The sequence below is a fragment of the Chiloscyllium punctatum genome, chromosome 6, assembly GCF_047496795.1.
Source record: "Chiloscyllium punctatum isolate Juve2018m chromosome 6, sChiPun1.3, whole genome shotgun sequence".
NCBI lineage: Eukaryota > Metazoa > Chordata > Chondrichthyes > Orectolobiformes > Hemiscylliidae > Chiloscyllium > Chiloscyllium punctatum.
The window spans coordinates 59,128,565-59,156,482 of record NC_092744.1 but is presented as its reverse complement, the minus strand read 5'-3'; the positions used below and the strand labels follow the sequence as shown (position 1 = coordinate 59,156,482).

General features: G+C 40.7%; 1 protein-coding gene across 1 annotated transcript in view; it reads left to right on the top strand.

Moving 5' to 3' along the window:
- Window positions 1-373: 373 nt before the first annotated feature.
- The window catches only part of schip1 (schwannomin interacting protein 1), an 829,255-nt gene continuing 801,710 nt past the window's right edge, over window positions 374-27,918 (top strand). Inside the window, exon 1 of the mRNA XM_072572731.1 lies at window positions 374-483. Coding sequence (XP_072428832.1) covers window positions 475-483 — 9 coding nt within the window. The 5' untranslated portion in view covers window positions 374-474. The remainder of the gene's footprint in view (window positions 484-27,918) is intronic.

Here is a 27,918-nt window from a genome sequence, read left to right as displayed (position 1 = left end):
GTTGTTGTCCTGTGTCCCCAGTGTAGAGGTAAATCCAGTTCTGCCCATTAGAGACAGTGTTGGATTTGCATCTGGTTCTGCTGTTACTCTACTTCTCGAGCGGGCTAAGAAGTGATATAAATGTGCATAAATGCCCTAGAAAGACAACACCGTGAACACTTTTTGAATGTTTAAACTCTGTGCTGGATGCATTGCTCACGTTTCTGTGCAGTTGCTGGAGCGTGACCAGACCCCTGCGCTAAATCCAGCCTTCCCTTTTGCCCCCTCCCCAAACGCGGTGTAGTTCATTGGTGTGTTTGCCTGGCCGTCCTGCTATCGCGGGGGGGGGGACTGCGTGCTTTCCCTCTGACGGTGTGTGTCGGATGCCCTCCGGTGTGCAGAACTCCGCCGGCTTCCCAGTCTGACACTGTGCAGAGCAGCGACCTGCCCGCGGACCGACAGAGCTCCACCACAGCCGCACTCCGAAACGCCAGCATGCGCCTGGTAATTCATTTCGCTTTCTCTTCCTTTACCTTAGCATTGTGTCATTTCTTTTTTTTAAAAAAAGCTATGTTTTATATATACATATACATTTATAGAGAGAGAGGGCTGTGCTTGAATTCAGGGTTTCACTGCACGCTTGTGTAACTCGGTGAGGGGCAGCGAGTGCCGCCGCTCCAAAGTGCAGCTTCTCGGGTGGAGCAGCCCGCTGAGCCCGGGCGGTAAGCCGCTGGCACTGCCCACACGTCCTCCCTCTACACCCCCCTCCCTCCCCGGCAGTGTGTCTCCGGGATTTTCGGGATCTCCGAGAGTCGCTTAGCCCTGTCTCTGTCTCTGCTACACTCCGGGCAACACTGACCTGCCTGGGGCTCGCTCAGCTGCCCGCCTGTGGAGTGAATGTGAATGATTAGAACGGAGCCTCTAGTTTCATTTCCCGAACTGAACCTATCGTTTCACCCGGGGGGGGGGGGGCTCCTCGCGTCCGAATTCACTTGAAATCCAGGAGGATATCCCCCCCCCCCCCCCGTCTCAAAGATCAGTGACTATGTTCTGATTATCGTCACTGTACTCAAATGGAACACCCCCCGATGTTGTACTAACAAACCCATTTCGTGTGGGGACCACTATTTTTTTTAATGGTAACGACCAAATTTGACCAACGAATTTTCAGCACTGCCCAAGTTAAACTCGAGCTGACCTCTTCACAGGTTGTCAGTCTCCAACCCAAGCTCTTGAACCAAAAGATCACTGCACAGGTTGCGTAACTTGATCCGAAAAGCCTGTCCCTGACTCCCCATCTCTCACCTATCCGAGGGTGAAGGGCGATAGAATCGAAGGGCAGGGACTCGGGGAACTCTTGAGTATGGAACGCGGGGTATTTTGGGGTTGTTGAGCCAGCTACCATCGCGTACAATACCCGTGAATGATCTCTGCAGGATCAACCTGTCCCTTCGAGAATTCACTTGTTGAACTGTGTGACGCTTCCAGTTCCCAGTGAGAGTTGTAGGTATTTTATAATCAACATAATCAGAGCTGTACTGACACACTAATGGGACTTGAACCCAAGCCTGCTGGCTCAGAGGCAGGGACACGACTGTTGCACCAATTCAGCCTCTCTGGTGACTGTCTATTCATGCAGGTTTATTTAACAAACCAGCTTGGCTAATGATAAACAGTGTGTCCTTGTTTGGCCCTGCTTAGTTTAATATCTTAGATTACACCCAAAAAATGTTGCCTTGGTTTTGATCATATTGACTCCAAAGAAATCCTACGCATGCCCCTACCACCTTGCTAAGGTGAATAGTCATCGCATAAATAACTAAACAAACTTATCAGCGATGATGGAATCGTGGAGCAGACTTGATGGGCTGAATGGCCTAATTTCTGCTTCTGTCTTTTGATCTTATGATCTAACTAAGAGTGTGGAATTGCCAGAAAAATGCAGCAAAGAGCATGTATAAGCCATACAGTGAGCTACACCACTCACTATCCCTCCACCCTTCAGGCTCTCTGCCTGTATTCCTGCTGAAGGGCTTTTGCCCGAAACGTTGATTTTCCTGCTCCTTGGATGCTGCCTGAACTGCTGTGCTTTTCCAGCACCACTCTACACTATAAATGTGAGTGCATCACCACCATCATCCTGACCACAGCAAAGATGAATATTATAACTGAGCCTTTTGCAGTGCAGAATTTGATTAACATTGGCGTTATGATGTGTGGCCCACACCAGGTGGATGTCTGTATTTTAACATATGGTTTCTGGGTAAGCTATCAATCATTGCTTAAGTTATATCTGCCATCAAAACATTGGCCAGCCAATGTCGATAATACCTTGGAACGTCCCAACTGTGATGTTTAAGCATTTCAGGCTGCGCAGTTTGTTTAATTCTGCCCCTGTACAAGACATTCTTCTCTCTTCTCTCCCTGTGGCTAGGGGCACATAAAGCAGAAAAAGCATGTGTGCATGTTTGTTTCCATAGCTTGATATTCCTGTCACCAGAGGCTACAACTTCAGAGATGCCACTCTACATCAAGCTTGGCTGACCAGGAGACATTCCTGCTCTTATTGCCTGGAAAAAAAGCTTACAGGATAATATTCAACCTGTTTGCCTGCACTGCAGACACACAGTTGACCATCAACTTCTGAAGTGGGACTTGGAGCTTCTGGTTTAGATGCAGGGGAATGACCACTACACCACAAGACACTGTGATAGGCTTTAGCAAAGAAATATGCTTGGCCTGAGGCTTACTGTGCTTCTAGGTGCCTAAAGCACAAAAAAAACAGGCCTACCTCTCTTTACTCTTTTTTCCTTTTGTGGGTAAATGTGTAGTTGTTAACTTTGGAATGGAGAACAAAAGAACTGAGTATTATTTAAATGGAGAAAAACAGCAGAAAGCTGCAACACAATGGGACGTGGAAGTAATTGCACATGAAACACAGAACGTCAGCACATAGGTGCAGTAAGTAATCAGGAAGGCTAATGGAATGAAGGTCTTTATTTCAAGGGGGTTGGAGTATGAGAGTAGGGAAGTCTGAACTCTACAAGGTGCTGGTGGGAATACATCTGGATTACTGTGTGCAGTTTTCGTCCCCTTTGTTTAAGGTAAGATATTATTTAATTGGAGGCAGTTCAGAGAAGGTTCGCTAAGATGATCCCCAATATGGAGGCATTGTCTTCGGGGTAAAGGTTGAACAGGTTGGCACTCTATTCATTGGAGTTTAGAAGAATGAGAAGTGTTTTTTTTAAACATATAGGATTCTTAAGGAGTTTGACAGGATAAATGCAGAGAGGATATTTCCCCTCACACGAGAGCCAATGAGCAGAGGGCAAAGTCATAGAGTCATGGAGATGTACAGCACGGAAACAGACCCTTCGGTCCAACTCATCCATGCTGACCAGATATCCCAACCTAATGTATTCCTATTTGCCAGCACTTGGCTCATATCGCTCTAAAACCTTCCTATTCATATACCCATCCAGGTGCCTTTTAAAAATTGCAATTAGATTAGATTAGATTAGATTAGATTAGATTACTTACAGTGTGGAAACAGGCCCTTCGGCCCAACAAGTCCACACCGCCCCGCCGAAGCACAACCCACCCATACCCCTACATTTACCCCTTATCTAACGGGCAATTTAGCATCGCCAATTCACCTGACCTGCACATCTTTTGGACTGTGGGAGGAAACCGGAGCACCCGGAGGAAACCCACGCAGACACGGGGAGAGCGTGCAAACTCCACACAGTTAGTCGCCTGAGGCAGGAATTGAACCTGGATCTCTGGCGCTGTGAGGCAGCAGTGCTAACCACTGTGCCACCGTGCTGCCCATTGTACCAGCCTCTACCACTTCCTCTGGCAGCTCATTCCATACACACACCGTCCTCCTTGAGAAAGCTGCCCCTTAGGTCCCCTTTATATCTTTCCCCTAAATGTATGCCCTCTAGTTTTGGAACCTCCCCCCCACCCCCTTCAGGTAAAAGACTTTGTCTATTTATCCTATCCATGCCCCTATGAAGTCACCCCTCAACCTTTGGCGCTCCAGAAAAAAAAGAGCACTAGCCTATTCAGACTCTTCCTATAGCTCAATTCCTCCAACCCTGGCAACATCCTTGTAAATCTTTTCTGAATCCTTTCAAGTTTCACAACATCAGAAGGAGACCAGAACTGCAAGCAATATTCTGAAAGTGGCCTAACCAACTGCTTGTACAGCCGCAACATGACCTTCCAGCTCCTATACTCAGTGCTCTGACCAATAAAGGAAAGCATCTCAAATGCCTTCTTCACTATCCTATCTACCTGCAACTCCACTTTCAAGGAGCAATGCATCTGCACTCCAAGGTCTCTTCGTTCAGCAACATGCCCAAGAATCTTGCCATAAAGTGTATAATATTTGCTTTCCCAAAATGCAGCACCTCACATTTATCTAAATTAAACTCCATCTGCACTCCTCAGTCCATTGGCTCATCTGATCAAGATCCTGTTGTAACCTGAGGTAATCTTCTTTGCTGTCCACTATACCTCCAATTTTAGTGTCTGAATAAAGTCTCAAAATACAGGGTGCGAATTTAAGATTGAGATGAGGAAGAATTTCTACTCAGAGGGTTGAGAATCTTTCAATGCCCTTGCCACAGAGTGCTATGGAGGTAGTGTCCTTGTATATATTTAAGGATATTTGCTTGATCTGGAGTTTGTACATGTGTTATGATTTTATTTAGATTCCCTAATTGTTAGATGATTCGGCAAAGTGGAGACTGTTGTAGCATTGGGTGGTGTGATTATTTAATATTATGTCAGTTCACGTCTAGGAACCAAATTTATAAAGATAAGCTAACCCAGAGTGATGGCTGCCATACATGAATGTTTTTGAACAGCCACTAATCTTTGTCCAGTTTGGTCCTCCACATAAACTGTTCATAATTTCAACCAAATTTGAAAATATCACTTGTGCACTGAGCATATTAAAGGTTTGGAACTAGATTTATATTTAGGTGTCATGAATAAAAGATGAAAAATCTACATTTAAAAACAATTTAAAAATGAGGTTTCCACAAGATACTATGGATTTGCTGATGGTAGATTAATGATGTGTTATCTCTTTAGACTGGTTGATGATGTGATGGTGGGTAATTTATCACATGAGGTTGCAGCATAATCTGGTGTAAGTGCTGAATTCTTTGCCTTCTTCAGAAATTGATTGGGCATCTTTGTGATATTTAACGTGGTATGGATAATGCTATAAAAACAATGATTATTCAGAAAACTGGAACCCCAAATGCACGCTGACAGTATAATCTGACCGGTGCAACTAAATTTAACCTTGCTAAGCACTATTCAGTTGAGTATATTGGTTGATGTAGGAATTGGAGTTCCCTGTGCTACAATCAAATGTGCTCTTCTAGGAAGTGTGTAAAGACATGTTGTTAAGTGTAGTAAAGAATTTTTCACTCTGTCTGAGCATTTCCGGACATACTTAATGCATATACTGGAAGCTTATTTTCATTGCTAGCACAAATATCATTAGTCAGTTACTATGCAATATTTTCATTTGGATTTAAATTTTGTAAGGCTAATGAAATATGAACTGCAAAAAATTCTCATATATTAATATTTTAATTTGATCAAAACTTATATTTATTAGTCTTCCAATGCAGTGTAGTTTAGCTGAGCTGAATCTCATTTTAATGTAATCTTGCACAAAAAATTGCCAAAGGTTATGATAGTTTGTACCCTTGTTTTCTGGTTGGTGTTACTTTAATTTTTTTTATGATACCTCATTTTATTCAAGTTGTGTCAAGATACAAATTGACAATTTTATAACTTCATTTTACATGTATTCTAATTGTGCCAAATGACTCTCATAATTTAAACTATTACATTTTAGAATTTGCTATAATTGCGTTTGCCTGATTAGCTGTTTATCAGAACTGTATTTCTATTTACCTTCTTGAATAATAATTCATTTTTTTAATGTCTTTCAAATTATTTTTATCCTTGTTGTATTCTAGGTTAGTGAAATTTGACTGTAAAGATTGTCTTTCCTATATTATTATGATTGTTTTCACCAGTTATTTAAAAGAAAATAATAACCCTCCTTTTATTCAGCTGCCATCCATGATTCCTGGTTTAAAGAAGAGATGTGCTTTAAGGTTTTTTGCCAAGATAGCAGTTAATTAGCAGCTCAGGGGTATATCCAAAAGGCCTGAAAGAGTTCACAGTGTTCCTCTTTGAGGAAGCATACAGTCTCTGTTTTCAACCTGTTGTTATAGGAGGGCAGAAATCATTGCAACAAGAAAAACCTGAATCTGAATAACCAGTGGAACAGTCCATTGCTGCATGAATAAGCTGTGCTGTGATTCCCTGTTCAAGCTTACAAACAGTGCTAACATTTCACATCTTGAATGCCAAGAGATTGGCCATTGTTTTAATTCTTCTTGTTTGTAGATTTTTTAATAATGGTGAAGGTCAGAAATATTTGTCCTATTCTAATTTTAAAACATCTGGTTCTAAGAACTTATTTTCTTCAAATTAGTTTCCTATATTCATGCAATGAAATAAGATTAACATCCATTGTTAGGCTAGAATTGTTAAGTCTTTTGGGATCTCGTATTATTGGAGTATAGTTTATTGGTTCTGATCTTTTTCAGCCTTTTTATCAAGTACCCCCTATTTGCCATGTCTTCTGTTATTCTGAATTTATCTGGTATTGATGTAGTGCATTATCCCTGACAGAGGGTATCCAACAAATGGTACCAACATTCCATATATACTATCTTGAGAACTGTGAATGGGGGAAAGCATAGACTAGAAAGCAGGAGTGAAATGGACTTATTTACATGTGTCTGAACAGGAATGGTTTTGATCTCAATCTGACTTCAACCACAGAAATTGCATATCTTTGCTTCCCAGAACCAGAATAAACAACATTGTGCTATTTACAGCTCATTTTAAATGCAGGGCAGGTAGACATCAAGCATGCAATTGATGAATCAATGGGCAAAAGACCAAGAAGTATAAGAAATAATAATTGAATGAATATTTTTGAGTCTATCTTGTGTTTGAGATAAACTGCATGCAAAATGTCTTTCTGCATTGATCTATGAATGTACTTTCAAATTCATGTGTTTGATAATGGTAGACAAGTCTTCCTCGTTGGAAAAATGTAAGTACTAATACATCATTGGGCAAAAAAACCTTTAATAGTAAACTTCATTCCAGAAAATGTGATGCGGAGAGTTCCATACACTTATGGGCTAGTGAACAATTCAGATGCTGTAAGCCTGTAGTAAGTATGCTCAAATGTGTGAGCTAAAGATCTCAGATAATTACCAGCAATTGTATTTCTTTATGGGCTTATGTTGTTTCGAGTAATTTTAGGCTAATATGATAAGTAGTTTTTTTAAAATTTAATCTGTTTTGGTAAGTATGTTCTGATAGAATTATATAACCAACATTTTCATATGAACTCTACTGTGTTTCTCCTACTATCTGGAACATGAGGCACCAAGAAACTGGTTTAATCAACAGAGTGAAGGTTTTTGAGAATTTCAATTAAATTCTTAATGTTCCTCAGCAGATAATTTTGAAGTGGATAATCCAGTTCATGGGCTAAATTTACTTTGTTGTCTAGGAAATATTTGGAGCTTGTTGATGTTATGCTTGAGGAGGAGAATCTTGTCTGCATTTTGGATTGCAACACTAGATTTCAAACTAGAAGAGAAGCCAAAATCTGGTAACTGAATTTCCCTAGACTTCTGTTACTGCATGACAATTTTGCCCATCAAGCCTGCTACCTTAACTCAAAAACCTCTCATTGCTCTTATATGTCTGTTCAGTTAAGATACTGTGCTACACTCTGTGAGAGGAAGTTATTGTAACATAATACCTAATTTCCCCCAAGGAATTTGATTATGCAAATGATTTGTTTCGACTAGTGTAGCATGTGAAGAATACCATTTTTTGAAGAAACTTCAACTGGATCTAATCAACATTCCCAGATGAGATACACAGTGTATATTTAATTTCTTGTGATCTGAATTTATTGTAACAGCATCTCAATTATTAAAAAAACTTAAGCCTTTGAAAAAAATTGAATATTGTGAAATGTGGCACAATATACCATTTATTTTAAAACATCTGAAGATACACATTTTTGATAGAGGCTTACCCTGGGCATATTCGTTAATGATTCCAGGTTAAAGCTATATCATTGCAGAAAATCTCACTAAAAGGTTGTTTTTATTGAAGTCAGCTATCGATTGCCTTTGAAGTACAAAAATAACAGCATGTTTCACATAATCTTTATGTAAATAAGAGGAACTCAGTTATATTCGAATTTTAGGAACATTTTGTGGAAGAACAGTTACTGAGTATAAAAGTGATGTGACTAATATATATTGAGCTCCTATAGCACTGAGCCTCTGAGCACATTATGTAGGCTGTTGATACCTACTCAATAATTGTTACAGCGATCTTGCTATCATTTGACAGAATATTGGTATTGGATAGTAAAGGCACTGAAAGCACATCTGTCATGTATGAAGCTCATAAAAATCTTGACATCATGCCAATGAAGGCTGAGCACTCCAATGCCTTTACAGAGCCTGAACAGTGCTCCAGATGCTTAATATTCATCCCTCCTGTTGCATCTTTGTTCTTAAAAAGTGCGTCTCTGGGAATTTCATCAGCAGCTGTTTGTTAGCATTTACTTTACTGCTTCCTGGCTGCATTGATGTTTTGGGGCAGGGGGAAGTTAACTAAAATGTGTTCAAACTGTACCTTATTCAAAATCTCTGTCAAGTCACCCAAGAAACTGTGCTGTTAATAATACATAGCGTACTGGATCTTCTTCAGATTTGCAGGTTCTGAACAGAAAGTGGAGCAAAGATAGCATTTAAGACTGATGTTTACATTTTAAGAGATCACATAATTCTGCACTCATAGCATTATATACATTTTAAAGGGCCAAATGAAATCTATTTGCAAAGACCCTGATTCCTTGAAGCATTCAGCATATTCATTTTGGCCAACTGGAGCCGATGATGAATATATTTAGGCACGATAGTGATAAGGTACTGTTTAAACTTTTTCTGGCACATAATTACAGTGAATCATGTTGGCTTTCAGCATAGAGCGAAATTCTTCAGTAGACTGAAAGCTTTTAATGAAAGCATGTTGCTAAGTTCAACATTTGTAAGCATTTTGTTCCAAATCGAGGAACTCAATATTTGCGTGGGAAGAATTTCCCACTCTTTGCTTAATGAGATTGTATTGTTTCATTAACAAGGATGTGACGCATTTGTTTATCTGGAAGAGTATTTTAATATTCACCCATCTTTCTCTTCTTTCTTTAAAGTATGATTTATCCATCTCTTTATGGTTAATGGCTTAACTGGCATTGGCCATTCTTTGGTAGCTGACTTAAATGTCTCTTATCTCAATGCTGGATCCCTGGCTAGATTTTTCCTCATTAACTTAGAGAAGTTAGTTAATTAAGCACAGAAGGTTGTCGAACTGCAAAGCTTGTTAAACTCATCGTGGGACCATCTCCTCAGCCATTAGGCTGGATCTTACATAAAGGAATATTGACTTGTCAGCAATATTTGAAAGTGGATTCAAAACCTTAATGGTCAGGTGGCAGGACCAGACAGTGGGATAGAGGATGTTAATGGTAGTAGCCAATTACTAGGACAGTAGCTAGCCTCTCTGCACTACTGTTCTTGCCAGAGGACAAGAAGCATAGTAGCATTGATGGTGCTAATGGTAGAAGTAACCACTGCAAAGGATGTTGAGAAAAGAAGAGGATATCTCAAGATAGTGCAGCCTTGAAGGAGCAGGGATGTTTGGGATTAGTAAGTAGGTCTTGGTGGTCAGATGGGCAAATCTTCCAGTGACAGCATTGACTTTGCAGGGGCACCATTCCCATCTAGGGACCTTGCCATGAACTTTGGAGTGAACATAAAGGATGTTCGTATTTCCCCACCATGACTTGTTCTCCACACACCCTTCACCAAGAACACGCTGGGTGGCCATCTCACCATATCTGGGCAATCTCCCCAAGCATTGGATGACAGTTGAAATGCTGGTGAGGTGGAAAGTAACTGTTAATTGGCAAATTTGTTACTTTAATTGGCTGCTGCCATTCTCATAATCAATAATCTCCTGTGCTGAAGGTAAGTTGTGGGTCTTCTTTTGTGACTCTTTGTCACTGCGCTATGTCCACTTCCACCTCTTAACCCATCTCTAAAGGGCTGATAAAGTTTAGTCTATTGAATGGTCTCTGACTGCTGTGGGATTGCATTAGTGAGTCCAAGCTCTCTGTGATTTCAAATGGATGTCCAGCCTTTTTGTAATGTTTAAGTAAACTTTCAGAAATGTAACCTGACTAGTAATTGCTTTTACCTGCTGCATAGACCCGTGCCACCACTCATTGTCAAAAACTGTAGACTATCACATCTGAATTCATTTCTACTTGGTGAGTAAATGACTTTATTTTGCCAAGGTGAACAGTAAGTAAGTAAGTAATTTAATGTAATTATCCATTCACAATAGCTATCCTCTCATCAGATTCAGTTTCTCTCTATGTAAAGGAAGATTTTATTTCGCAAGGGGTATGACAGTGATATGAATCACATAATTTGCTGGTATTAGCAATAATATAAAAGAATTGGCATAAAAGGCATAAAATTAGTCTGAAATAATAACTCGATCTTGCTTCTTTCCCCCAAAAAGCTGTTTCTTTTTATTCCTGCAGGGGCATTTCAGCACATTTTTATGAAGTTCTCTGAGCAATAACTTCAACATTGCTATAGCAAACAGTGTTACAGTTTAGAAACTATATACTGTATATGTTTAAACGTAACCAGCAACACAGGTTGAAGCTGTCCTGAGCAAGTTATCTCAAAAATAAGACAGTGAAGCGATGGGAATGGGGGAACCAGGATTTCTTCTCTCCACGCCACTGGAAGTACTGTGGATTGTTTTCATGTAGAAAACAACAGTTAAACAATACCTTTTCCTAAAAGATGGTTATGCAACACAGATTTGTTTTTTACATTCAAGCGCTCACACTTTGCCTTTTATTTTCTTGGCATTTTCTGAAATTGGGTCTACTTGGAAGACTAATAGGTATTGAATAATAGATGTTGAAATGGATTAATTCACTGTGGGCAGGACTGTGAACCGATTTGTAAATAATGTAATCACTTTGCATTTTGACACTGGGTGCATTGACTGCTGATGCCAATGTCAAAGAGGCTGTTGAGGAAACGAATTTGTTAGCAGTAATAGTTTTTAATCTGGTAACAGTCTTGTGCAGAGTTCAAGAGGTACGAAACAAAAAGCTCTTACTCCTTGTGACATTCGAAAAATTGGGTTTTGAGCAAATACTCGATTTTCCATTCACTTGATTGTAAAAATAACACTGCATATTGTAGAATATTCTTCACCTCACACTCAATGTGTTGATACTTTGGCATGGCTTTAATGTCACTTTCCATCCTATCTGGCACTGTGGCTGGATTGGTTGATTTGGTGATGTTGGAGTCATTGTACTGACAGCATGAGAGGGGCTGAAGTGACTTTTAAATAAAAACAAGGAAATTTCAAGGGAGACAACAAAGGAGGTAAGGCAGGGTGACGAGTCTTTACTATCTCCACGTGCATCTGAAATTGAAAGCAAATGCAAGTGAGGCAGGAGTAGGTGGCCACTTAAAAGTAATCTGACAAACAGCAGGACAAGGATACAGGACTGGATTGGTTCATTCAAATAGGACAGGAGCTGCATTCTGACAAGAGTGAGTTGGTAAAAAGCAGATTTGGAAAGAGATGGAGAGCATGTAATAGGTGTGAAGTAGTTGGGAAAGTTTGAGGAACGAGAAAAGAGGGTTAGAAGGATGCTTTTGGGGGTAGTGGAGAGCATTTCTGCCAAAATCCTCAATTTGAAGTTTGAAGCTGATGTTTCATCACATCATTTCATCCCCCACCCACCAAAAAACAAAGAGAAAGAAACGGAGAAAAGCAGAAGAAAAATCAGAGTAAGAAATGGCAACATGGAGAGAATAGAATTAATTAACAGAGATGACAAGTTGAGTCACAGAGGTGGAAAACATGGGCTATATTTATTTTTGGCTGAGAACCTTGACTCCAGTGAAGCACTGAATATTCAGGTTTTCTTGGATAAACCCTAAATTGATATTGAAGTAATTTTCCTCTTCATTTCGAGTCAGTGTGGGTAAGCACAGAGATCAGAGAAATGTAAGATTTCCCTCTATACCCCCGACATCACCGAGATTGTTGGTTGCCCTGAGGATTTGTGTCATAGCCTTCTGTTGCACCAGAGAGAAATGAGATGTCATAGCAGAGCTGGAGATCCGGAATCCATGACAGGGTGTCAGTGCTGATGTGGAGCTAATCCTGGAAATGAATTTCCTTCCTGAAAAGTGACAGATAGAGATCACCTCATCATGCAGCAAAGGTGCTTCCTCATTCAGTTTCATCTCTCTCTACACCCCCAGTTCAGCCTCTTATCTCTCGCTCTTTATGGATCTCCTTCCAGGATCTCTCAATCAAAAAGGCCCACATCTACCTGGAAGGCCAGGTTATAGAAAGCACAGCAGACACCCCACAATCACTGAGACTCTTGCAGATAGGTGATGATGGACACTAACAGCTTCAGGGCTGGAAAGATGATGAGACTGTATGTCTATAGATGATGTCTAATGGCAGATGTCAGAAAAGCAAACACTTGCAGACAAGGACGTGTGTGAGTGGAAGGCCTTCCTATTAAGGTACCTGACTGGCTAGCTGTGAGTTGGCCTGGTGGCCACATGGCTGGAATCAGTGGTGTTCTGTGGCTGAGAGAATGCAGTGGTGGAGATGAAACACAGTTCAGGTCATTTCTATCAGTGAATGAAGGTGTCTAGCCAATTTTGAAAAATTTGCCCGGTGACCTGTGAGGTGCAGTAATGTTCAGCTCTTTTTACGATAAAACTAAAATCCACGTACAAACCTTGAAGTGAAGAACCTGAAGTGAAGAAGTTTGAAGCCACACTGAATTTGGTGACTGGTGGCAGGGCATGGTGACCAGTGCTGCAAAGTCCAGTGTCTTTGGTGATGAGATCATACATGTGAGTGACCAACATTCTAGAGAGCCTTCTGAGTAGATGGCTGCCCAATTGTCCTTGGCATCATTGCATCTTGCTTTGTCAACTCACAATGTCGGGGTGCTGGCCATATTCAATGCACAGATTCTGCGTTGCCATTTTCTGTACCACTTGTAACATCAAAGATACTCCCTTACAAGTTTCTGAATTACCTTTTGTCCCACTGACCCGTTTTATGTTGGAATGACACCTGATATTACCATGACTGGCTCCCCAATCTTGAACCGTCTGTCACTTTCTCAAAATGTAGCAAACCTGTCTGTCCCATTAAAAACTTAAAGTTCCAGGCTTGATAAGCCCATGATGAACCTTTCAACAGTATTGATTAAAACTTAGAGGAGTGCAGGATTCCTGTCCAGCCTTCCATCTATGCTCAGGATTATTACTTGCAGTGAGAATGGCACCTGAAATTGACGTGTTTCCTAGTGTCAATAGAGTTGTGGCCCAGATCTGAACAGCCCTGTTTTCTTCAACCTAGCTTATGCAGTGTTGTGGAAGATTTTGTATGTGTATAAAAGCTGAGGTATTTTGAGTTTATGTATCCAGGTTTGCCATGTGCATTTATCTATTAAGTGTTTCCCACTTAATAATAATATTTTCATCAAGAGAAAGCAGGTCAGTCATTTCAAAGTCAAATACAAACTTCGCTAGAACCACAAATACTTGCTGCTTAATCCGACGTTTCCAAATTTTCTTAAACAATTGGACTCAGATTGAGGTCAGGATATTTATTACTTTTTATATCTGGAAGTGCTATCTCACACAACTGAATAGCTTTTCACACCACCAAATCACTTGTGACAATTTTAACCTATTAGTCACCATTATTAAATCGCCTGTGTTTTCCAGTTTATTAATTTACATGCAAAGCCTTTTAAGGGCACTGCAGGCCTTCAGAGGTGAGGGAGATGGGGAGTGGGATGAATGAAAATGGAATTGGAAGGGGAGCTCAGGTTGTTCAAACATAAAATCAGAAACAGGAGGAAGCCATTTGGCTCTTTGAGACTGCTCCACATTTCAATGTGACCATTGCTGATATTCCAACTTAATATCCTGTTCAATCATTCGCCCCATACCTTGATTTCTTTACCATTTAAGCACCAAATCCACCACCACCTTGAAAACAGGAGGCTTTCTGTTGCACATGATTCCACAGGCTCACCATTCTCTGTATAGAAATTTCTCCTCATTGTACTTGTGAATGGCCCACCTGTGTCCTTAGAGTGTGACCCCTGGTTCTGGACTCCTGATCATAGGGAACATCCTGCCTGTGTTTACCCTGTCTAGTCCTGTTAGACCTTTATAGGTTTCTTTGAGATCTCATCTCATTCTTCTGAACACACTTGAACATAGTCCTAATCAATCTGGTGTCTCTTCATATGCTCATCCTACATTCCAGGAATCAGTCTGATACACCTTGGTTACATTTCCTCCGTAGCCCGAAAATCCTTCCTTGGGTAGTGAGACCAAAACTGCACACACTACTCCAGGTGCGGTCTCACTAAGACCTTATACAAGTGCAACAAGACATTCCTGCTCCTGCACTTCCATCCTATCCTTTTGCTACGAAGTCCAACCTTCCATTTGCCATTCACCTGCCCTACTTACTTTCAGCAAGTGGTATGCAAAGATACCCATGTCATGTTGCACCTCTGTTTTTCCCCTCCTCCCCCACCTTTCAATCTATTGCCAGTCAGATAATAATCCACCTTCCTGTTTTTGTTATGACAATTTCATTAATGTTATGTTAATTAGAATGTATGTTCCTGAAGAAAGTGGTCAGATTACACACATTTATTGCTTCCTCTTATTTCCCTTGTTATTTGTTTATTAGTCGCTGATAGCTAATTTTATTCACTGTTGGTTTTCACCCTGGTTCAATGATATTTCAGGCAATACGTTTTGTCTGGTTAATATTTGTGTATTGCTTTGGGATGAATATATTATTTGAGCATAGAGGTAAGCTTTACATGCAAAAGCACTGATTGACATACTAAATGTCAGACAATTGTTTATAGAGTAGATCTATTCTTCTCTACTATATTTATGTCTGCTTTAATTTTAATTTTATTGTAACATTATTTGTCTATACCTGATTCATTATGGAATATTTATTGAGTCAGCTCACTGATTTTATTTGAAAGTCCTCCGTCCAAAATTTAGATGATACTTCAGAAATCTCTGCTCAAAATTGTATGCATTATCTGAATTATTGATATAAAACCTGCTGGGATAAAATCTTTGCTTGATTTGCAGCATTTAAATCTTTTTTCCTCAGTGCTTTTGGAATGTTTTGCTTTGTTCTGTTGATTTGGATCCATGAGTGTAGAATATAAATGGGAATTATGGTACAGCATTTTGCCTTGTGCTTGGCATTGTTTTATTAAAAGAGCTCTTTATTTGTTACTACTTTGAAATAAGTGTACATTTTCCTACAATAAATAGTTTGTCAGAATAGATGCCTGGAGAAATGTGTCAGAAGTTATTTTGAAATATGTCAAAGGATGTCATCACTGATTACAGAGCTGTAGTGCAATACAAGTTTCTATTCAAGAAACTAGAAAAGCTCAGTAGATTAAATTTTCAGTCAGATGCAGAAAATGAAGTTGCAGCCATTTATTTTTGTTTTGATGTGTTATTGTACACACTATATAAATTGTGACCTTTTTGGTTTGATCTTGTATACACTGGTAATGTCTGGAGGCAAATGATGGAATTATGATTGCTCATGCTCTGTCTTGTACCGTTCTGAAATTACTCATGCATGTTTCAGAAAGAAACCCAGACAGGATTTTCACTAGTTTGGAGTCATTTAAAAATAACAAGTCTGGCAAGTTTGGGGCAGGATAAGGGTGCTTTCCTACACTTAACAACACCATCTTCCCTTGCAAATCAGGGTGGACATTCAAATTCCTGCCTTCCCCAACCTCTGCAATCTTTCTGGAGTAGGACTCTTTCTGTAAGAATATATCATTCATAACATTTCACAGGAGACTCGAACCATGGAGGATCACGAGACCTAAATGCGTATCCAATTTAAAGAACGATGTCAGGCACCTGGAGACATTTGGTTGACAGGCCAGTTGGTGTAGCTCAGGAGAAGCAGTTACAGTAGTTTTCATTGTCTCTGAGCTATAATTGTTTGTTTGGATAGTTGAGCCCATTATTAGTGATTTCTAGTCATTCATGGGAATTGGGCATCACTGGCTAGGCCAGCATTTATTGCTCATCACTAATTGCTGAAAAGGAAATTAAGAGTCAGTGGCAATACTGTGGGTCTGGAGTCACATGTAGCTCAGACCAGGTAAGGATGGCAGATTTCCTTCCTTACGGGGCATTAGTGGATCAGATTTTTTTTTATGACAGTTGACAGTGATGGTCATCATTAGGCCAGCATTTCTCCCAGTTTATTTATTGAATTCAAATCTTACCATCTGCCATGGTGGGACTTGAACCCATATCTCCAGAGCATTGCCATTGTCTGGATTAATTGGGCAGTAACATTGCCATTTTGCAACTGCCTCTTGCTCAGCTCCTGAGGTCAGTTCATGGTGAACAAGTGCGTGAGTGACTGTGGGAGGTAGGGAGAAGTAAGAAGATGAATGGGAGAGTGTGGGCAGTGAGTTGAGGGTTTGAGGGCTTGACACTCATCACTGCAGTTGGTCTAATGTCCCAGTAAAGGAGGTGGGTATTTTAGCTTTCTGACTCCACTGTCCTGTCCACCACCTTTAGTTGTCTTGGATCTGCCTCTGAAGGCTGTGGGCCCAACTCAATTCTGTCCCCACCACCACAAAGCAAGATAAGGTTTCTGACTCAACATATCAACCCTCTCTGTGGAAGTCCAGCTGCAAACCTTGTATCTGTACATCAGTCTTCAGTTGAAATGTTTGTTTGGCTGAAGGTTGTGAATTTTGATTTGAATATTTCACTTGTGTAAGTGTATAGTTTAAGAAAATTGGAATGTATTGTACCATTGATAACTCTGGCTTCTTCATGCTACTGTGATTATGTGTAATTTATTTGTTAGATAATTGGAAGTGGATAAGTGGTTCATCATGAACATTATTTGAAGATAGAATGATTTTGTATCTACTGTGATCATTCATGAAATACTGAACACAATACACTTCATAAAACCTGCATATCTTTAAATGACAGCCTTCAGGGATAACTGACAATTGCTATTTTTTTATTGGAAGATGGGATAATTGTCACTGCTGTCAAGATTTGTGAACTGGAACTTGAGCAGCAACAGTAGAGTTGCATATGACAGCCAATGTGCTCTTCTGTAGTTGTTTTCTGTGCATTGTACTCGACTACTTGCCATCTGGTAACAAGCAGTTTGTTTCATTGCTTTTACCATGCTTCATAATTGAATTTCTCCACTTCTTATAATTGTGTCCCTATAGATATTACTTCTGGCTGAAATCTAATTTTTCTTTTGAAAAAGATGAACAGACTTTCTACAGGTTCTGCTCCCAGTATTGCACAGGAATTGCTACTTCATCATAGGAGTGTCATGTGACAAAGTGCATCATGGCAAGGCATGTTTATCTCTGGATAGTGTTTCCTTAATAAATAACAAAGGAAAGCTTTTTGCCTGCTAACAAAAGCAGGTTGCATTTTTTTATATTTCTTTAAATTAGCAAAACGTCACAAGGTGCTTTATGAGAGTATTGTCAGACGCAAAATTGATACCAATGCACATAAGTACATTTTAGGACTGGTGACCAAAGAGATCAGATTATTTGGCCTTTCCCTTTAAAACCAACAAGCCCAATGGAATGAAGCAGAAACCAACAAGATTTACACATTGTAATTCTGGCCTGCACAGTGGGTGGACAATTATGTGTTATTTTGTGTTATTTATTCCTTGCAGCCAAGCATCTATCTGGAGTGATAGCTTGTAAAATTGCCCCTTTGATGTTTTACATCGGGAAATATCATTTACAGGCAGGTACCTTAAATAGGCAAAGCATGAGGTCTATGATTGGTTTCTTTTCATCTTCAAAAAATGTCCATATTAGACAATAAATTAATTTTACACTTTTTACTATTCAAAAAGAATGGGGGGACGACTTACCAGGGTAAGTGACGGGGCTCAGGCCTCTGGCACGGAGCCTGTCCCCGCTACTCAGAAGGGAAGGGTGGAGAAGAGCAGAGCAATAATAATTGGGGACTCGATAGTTCGGGGCACAGATAGGCGGTTTTGTGGGAACGAGAGAGACTCACGTTTGGTATGTTGCCTCCCAGGTGCAAGGGTACGTGATGTCTCTGATCATGTTTTCCGGGTCCTTAAGGGGAAGGGGGAGCAGCCTGAAGTCGTGGTCCATATTGGCACCAATGACATAGGTAGGAGGAGTGCTGAGGATGTTAGACAGGCTTTTAGGGAGCTAGGTTGGAAGCTCAGAGTTAGAACGAACAGAGTTGTTGTCTCTGGTTTGTTACCCGTGCCACGTGATAGAGAGTCGAGGAATAGGGAGAGAGAACAGTTAAATGCGTGGCTACAGGGATGGTGCAGGAGGGAGGGATTTCGGTACTTGGATAACTGGGGTTCTTTCTGGGGAAGGTGGGACCTCTATAAACAGGATGGTCTGCACCTGAACCTGAGGGGCACCAGTATCCTTGGGGGGAGGTTTGCAAGTGCTCTTGGGGGGGGGTTAAACTAACTCTGCAGGGGCATGGGAACCCAGACTGTAGCTTTAGGGTGCAGGACCTGGAGTGTAGGGAGGTTAGGAATATGGCATCAATCTTAAAGGAGGGTGCCTGTAAACAGAGGAGTGGCTTGAAGTGTGTATACTTTAATGCCAGAAGTATACGAAATAAGGTAGGTGAACTCGCAGCGTGGGTTGGTACCTGGGACTTCGATGTTGTGGCTATTACGGAGACATGGCTAGATCAGGGACAGGATTGGCTGTTGCAGGTTCCAGTGTTTAAATGTTTTAGTAGGGTCAGAGGTGGGGGTAAAAGAGGGGAGGTGTGGCTTTGCTTGTCAAAGATAGTATTACAGCGGTGGAAAGGAAGATGGACGAAGATTTGCCATCTGAGGTAGTTTGGGTTGAGGTTAGGAATAGGAGAGGTGAGGTCACCCTGTTAGGAGTCTTTTACAGGCCTCCTAATAGTCCTAGAATCGTTGAAGAAAGGATTGCGAAGATGATTCAGGAGAAGAGTGACAGTAATAGGGTGGTTGTTATGGGGGACTTTAACTTTCCTGATATTGATTGGGAAAGCTATAGCTCAAGTTCGTTAGATGGGTCAGTGTTTGTCCAATGTGTGCAGGAGAGTTTCCTGACACAATATGTAGATAAGCCAACAAGAGGTGAGGCCATACTGGATTTGGTTCTGGGTAACGAACCAGGCCAGGTATTAGAACTAGAGGTAGGTGAGTACTTTGGGGACAGTGACCACAATTCGGTGATTTTTACTCTAGTGATGGAGAGGGATAAGTGTGTACTACAGGGCAAGAGTTATAGCTGGGGGCAGGGAAATTATGATGCGGTGAGGCATGACTTAGGATGTGTGGATTGGAAAAGTAGATTCCAAGGCAAGAGCGTAATTGATATGTGGAACTTGTTCAAGGAGCAACTATTGAGTGTCCTTGATAAGTATGTACCTATCAGGAAGGGAGGAAAGGATCGTGTGAGGGAGCCGTGGTTTAATAAGGAATTGGAATCCCTTGTTAAATGGAAGAGGGCGGCCTTTGTAAAGATGAGGCGTGAAGGTTCAATAGGGACGATTGAGAGTTATAAGGTAGCCCGGAAGGACCTGAAGAGAGAGCTAAGAGCAGCAAGGAGGGGACATGAAAGGTCCTTAGTTGGTAGGATTAGGGAAAACCCTAAGGCTTTCTATAGGTATGTTAGAAATAAAAGAATGACTAGGGTAGGAATAGGTCCAATCAAGGATAGTAATGGGAAGTTGCGTGTGGAGGCTGAAGAGATTGGGGAGGCACTGAATGAATACTTTTCGTCAGTATTCACTCAGGAACAGGACATTGTTGTCGATATGAATACTGAGGCACGAATAAGTAGAATGGATGGCTTTGAGATATGTAGAGAAGAGGTGTTGGAAATTCTGGCAAGGATGAAAATAGATAAGTCCCCTGGGCCTGATGGCATTTATCCTAGGATTCTCTGGGAAGCAAGGGAGGAGATTGCAGAGCCATTGGCCTTGATTTTTGTGTCCTCTTTGTCTACAGGAGTAGTGCCAGAGGACTGGAGGCTAGCAAACGTGGTTCCCTTGTTCAAGAAGGGGAGTAGGGATAATCCTAGTAACTATAGGCCAGTGAGTCTCACTTCTGTTGTGGGCAAAGTCTTAGAGAGAATTGTAAGGGATAGGATTTATGCACATCTGGATAAGAATAATGTGATCAAGGATAGTCAGCATGGTTTTGTGAAGGGCAGGTCGTGCCTCACAAACCTTATTGAATTCTTTGAGAAGGTGACTAAGGAGGTAGATGAGGGGAAAGCGGTAGATGTGGTATATATGGATTTTAGTAAGGCGTTTGATAAGGTCCCCCATGGTAGGCTACTGCAGAAAATACAGAGATATGGCATAGAGGGTGAGTTGGAGGTTTGGATTAGGAATTGGCTGGCTGGAAGAAGACAGAGGGTAGTAGTTGATGGCAAAGGTTCATCTTGGAGTGCCGTCACTAGCGGTGTTCCGCAAGGATCTGTTTTGGGACCATTGCTGTTTGTCATTTTTATAAATGACCTGGAGGAAGGGTTAGAAGGTTGGGTGAGCAAGTTTGCGGATGATACGAAAGTCGGAGGAGTTGTAGACAGTGAGGAAGGATGTGGCAGGTTACAGCGGGATATAGAGAAGCTGCAGAGCTGGGCAGAAAGGTGGCAAATGGAGTTCAATGTAGCTAAGTGTGAGGTGATTCACTTTGGTAAGATTAACAAAAAGATGGGGTACTGGGCTAATGGTCGGATACTTGGTAGTGTGGAAGAGCAGAGGGATCTTGGTGTCCATGTACACAGATCTCTGAAAGTTGCCACCCAGGTAAATAGTGCAGTGAAGAAGGCATATGGCGTACTGGCTTTTATTGGTAGAGGAATTGAGTTCCGGAGTCCTGAGGTCATGCTGCAGTTGTATAAGACTCTGGTGCGGCCGCATCTGGAATATTGTGTGCAGTTTTGGTCGCCATACTATAGGAAGGATGTGGAGGCACTGGAACGGGTGCAGAGGAAGTTTACCAGGATGTTGCCTGGTATGGTAGGAAGATCCTATGAGGAAAGGCTGAGGCACTTGGGGTTGTTTTCATTGGAGAAAAGAAGGTTTAGGGGTGACTTGATAGAGGTGTACAAGATGATTAGGGGGTTAGATAGGGTTGACAGTGAGAACCTTTTTCCACGTATGGAGTCGGCTATTACAAGGGGGCATAGCTTTAAATTAAGGGGGGGTAGATATAGGACTGATGTTAGGGGTAGGTTCTTCACTCAGCGAGTCGTAAGTTCATGGAATGCCCTCCCTCTTTATGGGTATTTAAGCGGGCATTGGATAAGTATATGGAGGATAGTGGGTTAGTGTAGGTTAGGTGGGCTTTGATCGGCGCAACATCGAGGGCCGAAGGGCCTGTACTGCGCTGTATTCTTCTATGTTCTATGTTCTATGTTCTATGTTCTATATTTATTTACCTATTTATGTACATTTGAAATGCTTGAAGATTTTTTTCTTGGAGTTGGCAAAATATCTAACTTTTTCACAGGGAAGTACTTCAGAAAAGCTTTGGGCAAATTGTATCAAAAATTGCCAAATTAACTTTCAAAAACTGAGCTGAGATTCTTCTGAGGTCTGTCATTAAAACATTGGCCAAGAATGTGAAATTCCAACAATCCACTTTTCTGAGGCTTTTTGGAGCAAATCAATGACCTTTAAGAATATTAACTTCATGGTTCTGGGCATTTGACATCATCATTTGCTAACTTTTGAAGGTTATTTGAAGAGGTTTGAAATACATCTGGCTTAAACCATCAATTTACACTTCTACCTCTTGATTTTCACAACATGATTGTTTGGAATGCAAGAAAAGCTTCCAAATCTTGTGCTTTGCTTGAGTTCCACAGTCCCAAACTCAAACATTTGTCCAAATTTAGCTTAAGATGGCGAATACACAGAAGACTCATGGAATGAGACTCGATATGAATAGCTGAATATGAAAGCATTTATTCATCTTCAACAAAATGACTGGAGAAGCTGACTTGTTGGCTGGACATTAGCTACTTTACTTTCGCCTATAAGACCATAAGAAAAAGGAACAGGAGTAGACCAGTTAGCTCCTTGAGCCTGCTCTATCACTCTTTAGGATCATGGTTGCTTCAACTCTCCTTGTGTCCACGTTCCTACATTTCTCCTGATTGATTCCTGTACAGGTAAAGAATTTATCTATCTTGGCCTCAAGTATATACAGTTTTGCAGGTCCAGTAGTTTGAGTATGCCGTCTTTGTTGATAGGGCCACCGTCCTGTTGTCTGTTCTGTATGTCCAGCAGGTTGGCTATGGTTTCTCTGGCTAGGGTTTTGTCGATAGAGGTGAACAGTGCCATTACATCGAATGAGACCGTGGTTTCTTCCTTGTCTATGTGTATATTTCTGATGATGTCCAAGAATTCCTGTGTTGACTGTATAGAGTGTCTGGATCCGCTGATCAGGTGTTTCAGTTTCTGCTGTACTTCTTTAGCCAGTTCGTGTGATAGTGTCCCTGGTAGCGATACTATTGGTCTGAGTGGGATGTCTGATTTGAGCACTTTAGGTAGTCCATAGAATCTAGGGTACACCAGTACACACTGCAGTACACCAGAACTGCAAAAAGAGGAAGAAGAACACCTACACAATGTATTCGCCAAAAACAGATACCCGCGCAATTTCATCAACAGATGCCTAAGGGAAAGACAACGGAATGAGGACATGCCGCAACCCAAAGGACTAGCCACACTACCATACATCAAGAGCATTTCCAAACTGACAGCCAGACTACTGCGACCACTAGAACTCATAACAGCACAGAAACCAGCAGCCACTCTCAGATGACAACTCACCAGAACAAAGGACCCGATACCCAGCATGAGCAAAACCAATGTGGTGTACAAAATCCCATTCAAGAACTGCACAAAACACGACATAGGACAAACAGGAAGACAGCTAATGATCAGCATCCATGAATACCGACTAGCCACGAAATGACACGACCAGCTATCCTTAGAAGCCACACATGCAGATGACAAGCAACATGAGTTTGACTGGGACAACACTACTATTATAGGACAAGTCAAACCGAGAACAGCCAGGGAATTCCTAGAGGCATGGCACTCATCCACAGATTCAATCAATAAGCACATCGACCAGCACCCAATTTACCGACCACTGCAGTGGACAGCTGGAACTGACAACCAGAAGCGGCAGAGACAAACCACTATAAATGCCGGAGGAAACATCACAGATGCACTTCACAGGAGGCTCCCAAGCACTGAGGATATCACCTAGACAGGGGACGAAACGGCTGCAACACAAATTCCCAGCTCGACGAACAGGACCACAACAAGGTTTATTTGATATCACAAGCTTTTGGAGTGCAGACCCTCTGTTAGGTGAATTGAGATGAAGGGTCTGTACTCCAAAAGCTTGTGATTTCAAATAAAACTGTTGGACTGTAACCTGGTATCATGTGACTTCTGACTTTGTTTTGACCCAGGTGTAAAGAGTATTGACTTAAAATTTTAACTCTATTGATCTGGACAATCCATGATTTAAAAATTTGTGATAATTGATATTCAACATTCCGACCTGAAATTCATCAACCACCATCTTAAATTGCAGTACTGAAATGTGACAAAGTAGAGGGTTGTCCCTTGAAATTTTCAATTTATCCAATTTCCTGTAGAGCTGTCAGTAACACCTCCCTGCTGTTCCACTTTACTTTCTGCAAAACTGGGTCCTCAGCAGCCACCTGATGCTGGGGCTAAACAATTGGTCATCCCAATGATAACAAATCTGGATGTTTGGATGGAAGCCTGAAATCAAAAAATGAATTAAGTATTGCTCACAGTTTTTATGTAAGCACATTGTCAGTACCTAACTCATTAACATATAAACTGTTCTTTGATACAGTTGCTACAGCTGTAAGAAGAGCTATGTGAATTCACTTCTTAATACAACGCATTTTCTTCCTTACCAAACAATCACCTTTGCGGTGATATCATGGATTTGTACACCATTCGATTTTTAATGGACAGTGTACCGTTTTTCAATGAAGCATAGTTATTTGTAAAATGATTGAAAGTTTCTTTTTTATTATTTTTTTTCCACAAGTTTACAAAAGAAAACTAAAAAAAAACCCAAGTGTAAACATTGATATACAGTTAAATCTTAAATAAATGATAACCAAAATCTATCAAACAAGGAAACAGAAATACCAAGAGAAAAAAAAGACAAAACTCAACTAACTACTCATCTAACTTACAACTAACTAGAGTGTATCATTAAAATTCTCACATTATTCAATAGAAAAAAAAAATCCAACGGATAACACATAAATTGAGCAGTGGTATACATGCTCGGAATGTGTTAACATTAGATCACAACAAAACCCGTAGTTATCCAAAACATCCCGAGCATAGAGCATATAAAATTCACAAAAATAAAAGCTCTTTAGTACATTCAGATCAATATAATAAAAAAAATTTCTAAATAGTAAAAAAAAGTATAAAATGTATTTAAATGGAGATCTTCCCCCTTATTCCCAGGGGGCATCACTTCCTTTCCAAAAAAACCATCATAACCTCTCCCAGCCAGCGCTCCACCCTTGACCCAGGCACCCCACGATAGGATAAAGAAAATTCAAGTATACTATTGAACTAGACCGAACAATGAGTACCCAATCCCCAACCCCCCACCCACACCAACACCTGGATATATTTGGTAATGTTAATACCATTTATGAACATATATGACTATAAAATTACAGTCTCAGCAAATAATAATTAAATATATTAATACAAAATAACAGGGGAAAATAACCCTGCTCCCAAGGACAAAGATAAAATAAGATAAGGTAGCCACCTTCCCCCGCCATCTACATTAACTAGACCCCCTGGCCTATGTGTATATATATATTTTTAAAAAAAGGAGGAAAAGAAATCACTAAGTAAAGGATGAATAAATAAGCCCTTCTTCCCACCCCCCAGAGATAATAATATTAAACAGTAAGATAATGAAAGGAAAAAAAAGTGGGGGTAAACCGGGGTGGGGGTAGGGCAAAACAACATCAATTAACTCTTATAATTTGTCTAAGAGAGTCCAAAAATTCCTTGGCTTTCTCCGGTGATCCGAAGTTAAACACGGACCCCTCATGGCTAAAGCGTAGTATAGCTGGGTAGTGCAAGGAGTATTGAATGTTTAAATCCCTTAAACACTTCTTTGCTTCATCAAACGCCTTCCTCTTTCGAACCAAAGCTGGGGAAAAGTCCTGAAATAACATAATTTTGGATCCATTGAGTCATGGCTTGTGGATCTTTCCCAAGATTTCTGGAGGCTTCCAAGAGCATCTGCCTCACCTTATAGCTCTGCAGCCGGAACAGGACCAGGCGGGGACGCTGGTTCGAGGCGGGCCCGCGTATTGCAACCCGGTAGGCCCATTCCACCCTTACCTGGCCTGATCCAGCCTCCAGATTCAATAACTGTGGAAGCCACTGTTCAAGGAACCTTGTAAGCTGGCCTTCTTCTTCCCATTTGAGAAGGCCCAGCAAACGAATATTTCTTTGACGACCTTGATTCTCGAGGTCATCAATGTGGTTCTCTAAGGTCCGGACTTGCTGCTCGAGAGTCCAGACCCGATCCACGGCTGATTCTGCAATGGCCTTGGAGGCCGCACCCTTTAGCTCTGCCCCTCCGACTCGGCATTCAATTTCTTCGATGTCTTGGCCGTGCTTTTGTAGCGCGGCCGAGAATGAATTCCACCGACTTTGGGACTCTTCTATAAAAGCATCAATTTTTGCGTCGAGTTTGGAGATTATTTCCGCGAGGCTTGCCAACGTAGGTAAGTCCCCCGGGGCAGCTGCGGACGCCTCTGCTGCAGCTGGGGAGGGTGGGGGAGGGGCTCCTGCGTGCTGAGAGCTGCGGGCTCCTTTCCCCCAGTCATTTTTACAGGAGACTGAACTGTATAAATTTAGTACTAAACCACATTAAGTAAAAACTATTTTTAATTGATTTGGTGAGTATGGTGGGGGAGAGTGGCCACTTTGCCTAGGTCTTGGGAGGAGCACTATAGACTCAGACTTGCTGAGTCGCCGCCATCTTGGATCTCTGAAAGTTTCTTTTAACTGGAATTTCAGAATGTTTCAGCCTCAACCTTGCATTCAAAGTAACCTCCTTTTCCCCCATTCAATGGGATTGTAGAAATGGAAATTAAAATGATGAAAAAGTAGATTATTAAAACTAAAGCATATGAGGTATTTCCCATGGTATTGAACTATTACAATATTATGCTGCCAACTGTTCAGATCTCCAAGATTGAGGACAGGCAGACCAGGAATGCTGTTCATTTGTTCAAAATATTATACCAATTGTATTGCCATACATCAAACTGAACAAGATATTTCCTAACACTTTAGCTTTTTAAGAATATTTTGCTTATTGTGGATATTTGCCACTACAGACATTTGTAATTACAGTTGTCCCTTTACTCAATTGACTGATATTAAATTCAACAATAGTCAGCCCAATCTTACTGTTGAAGATTCTATTCTTGTATGAATATAAGAAGTAGGAGCAGAAATGTTTATATATCTCTTAATCTGATAGAATCCTTATCTTCCTCAGTGAGTGACAGATGCATCTTTCTCACGAGGTTTGTTTTTCAATGAAATATATTTATGATCAAATTTTGAATTGTTTAAATGTTTATTTGCCACCATAACTATTTATTTATCCACTCAACCAGTTCTTACCTCATACTTAAGTAATTGGCACTGTTTCACTTTAAGGTTCATTTCTGTGATCGGAGAATGTCATTTTCAATCTTAATGTGGAATTTAATTATATTATGATCAGTATTTCCCAATGGAAATACTAGATATTTGAATTAACATTTAATATATTGAATATTTTGATTCTCATCAGATATTATTTGTACTTTCCCAGTGGATCCTTTACTATTGTCAATATTAATTAACTCTGCCTCATTACAGAATACCAGATGTAAAACAGTTTTATTCCTAACTGGTTCAACAACATATTGCTCCAATAAACTGCTGCCAAAAAATTTTCCAAACTCAGGTTCCATCAGACTTATTAGACATCTTTGTAATTTGATTGGTTCAGTCTATATGAAGCTGTAAGTTGGCATTAATATTACACCATTTTGTTACAAGTTCCAATAGTTTCTTGGTTAATGCTCTGTCCATGGTATTACCTGTAAATGTTCTCACCAGTGCTTTTGGCCCTTGCTATTCCTTATCTTCACGTTTGCTGATATTACTGATTGTGATCTTCTGAGCCATGATTCTTTAACTCTGAAATCCATGTCATCCATTATTATCAGGGCTGTCTGGCTATCTATTTACCTAGCCTTTTCAAATTGTTATGTCCCCTGTAATATGTCTTTCCCCATTCTGTTCACCTTGTCATCATGTCCCTGTAATGGTGATGGGATCACAACCATTTTTTTTTCTATTTATGCCACTAGTTGTCCACTTCTAAGTGATCAACACTTAGTTCAGGTACTCTTTCTTTTCCCTTTTTCATGAACCTTTTGTTAACCCTTTGCCGATTTTTACAACACTC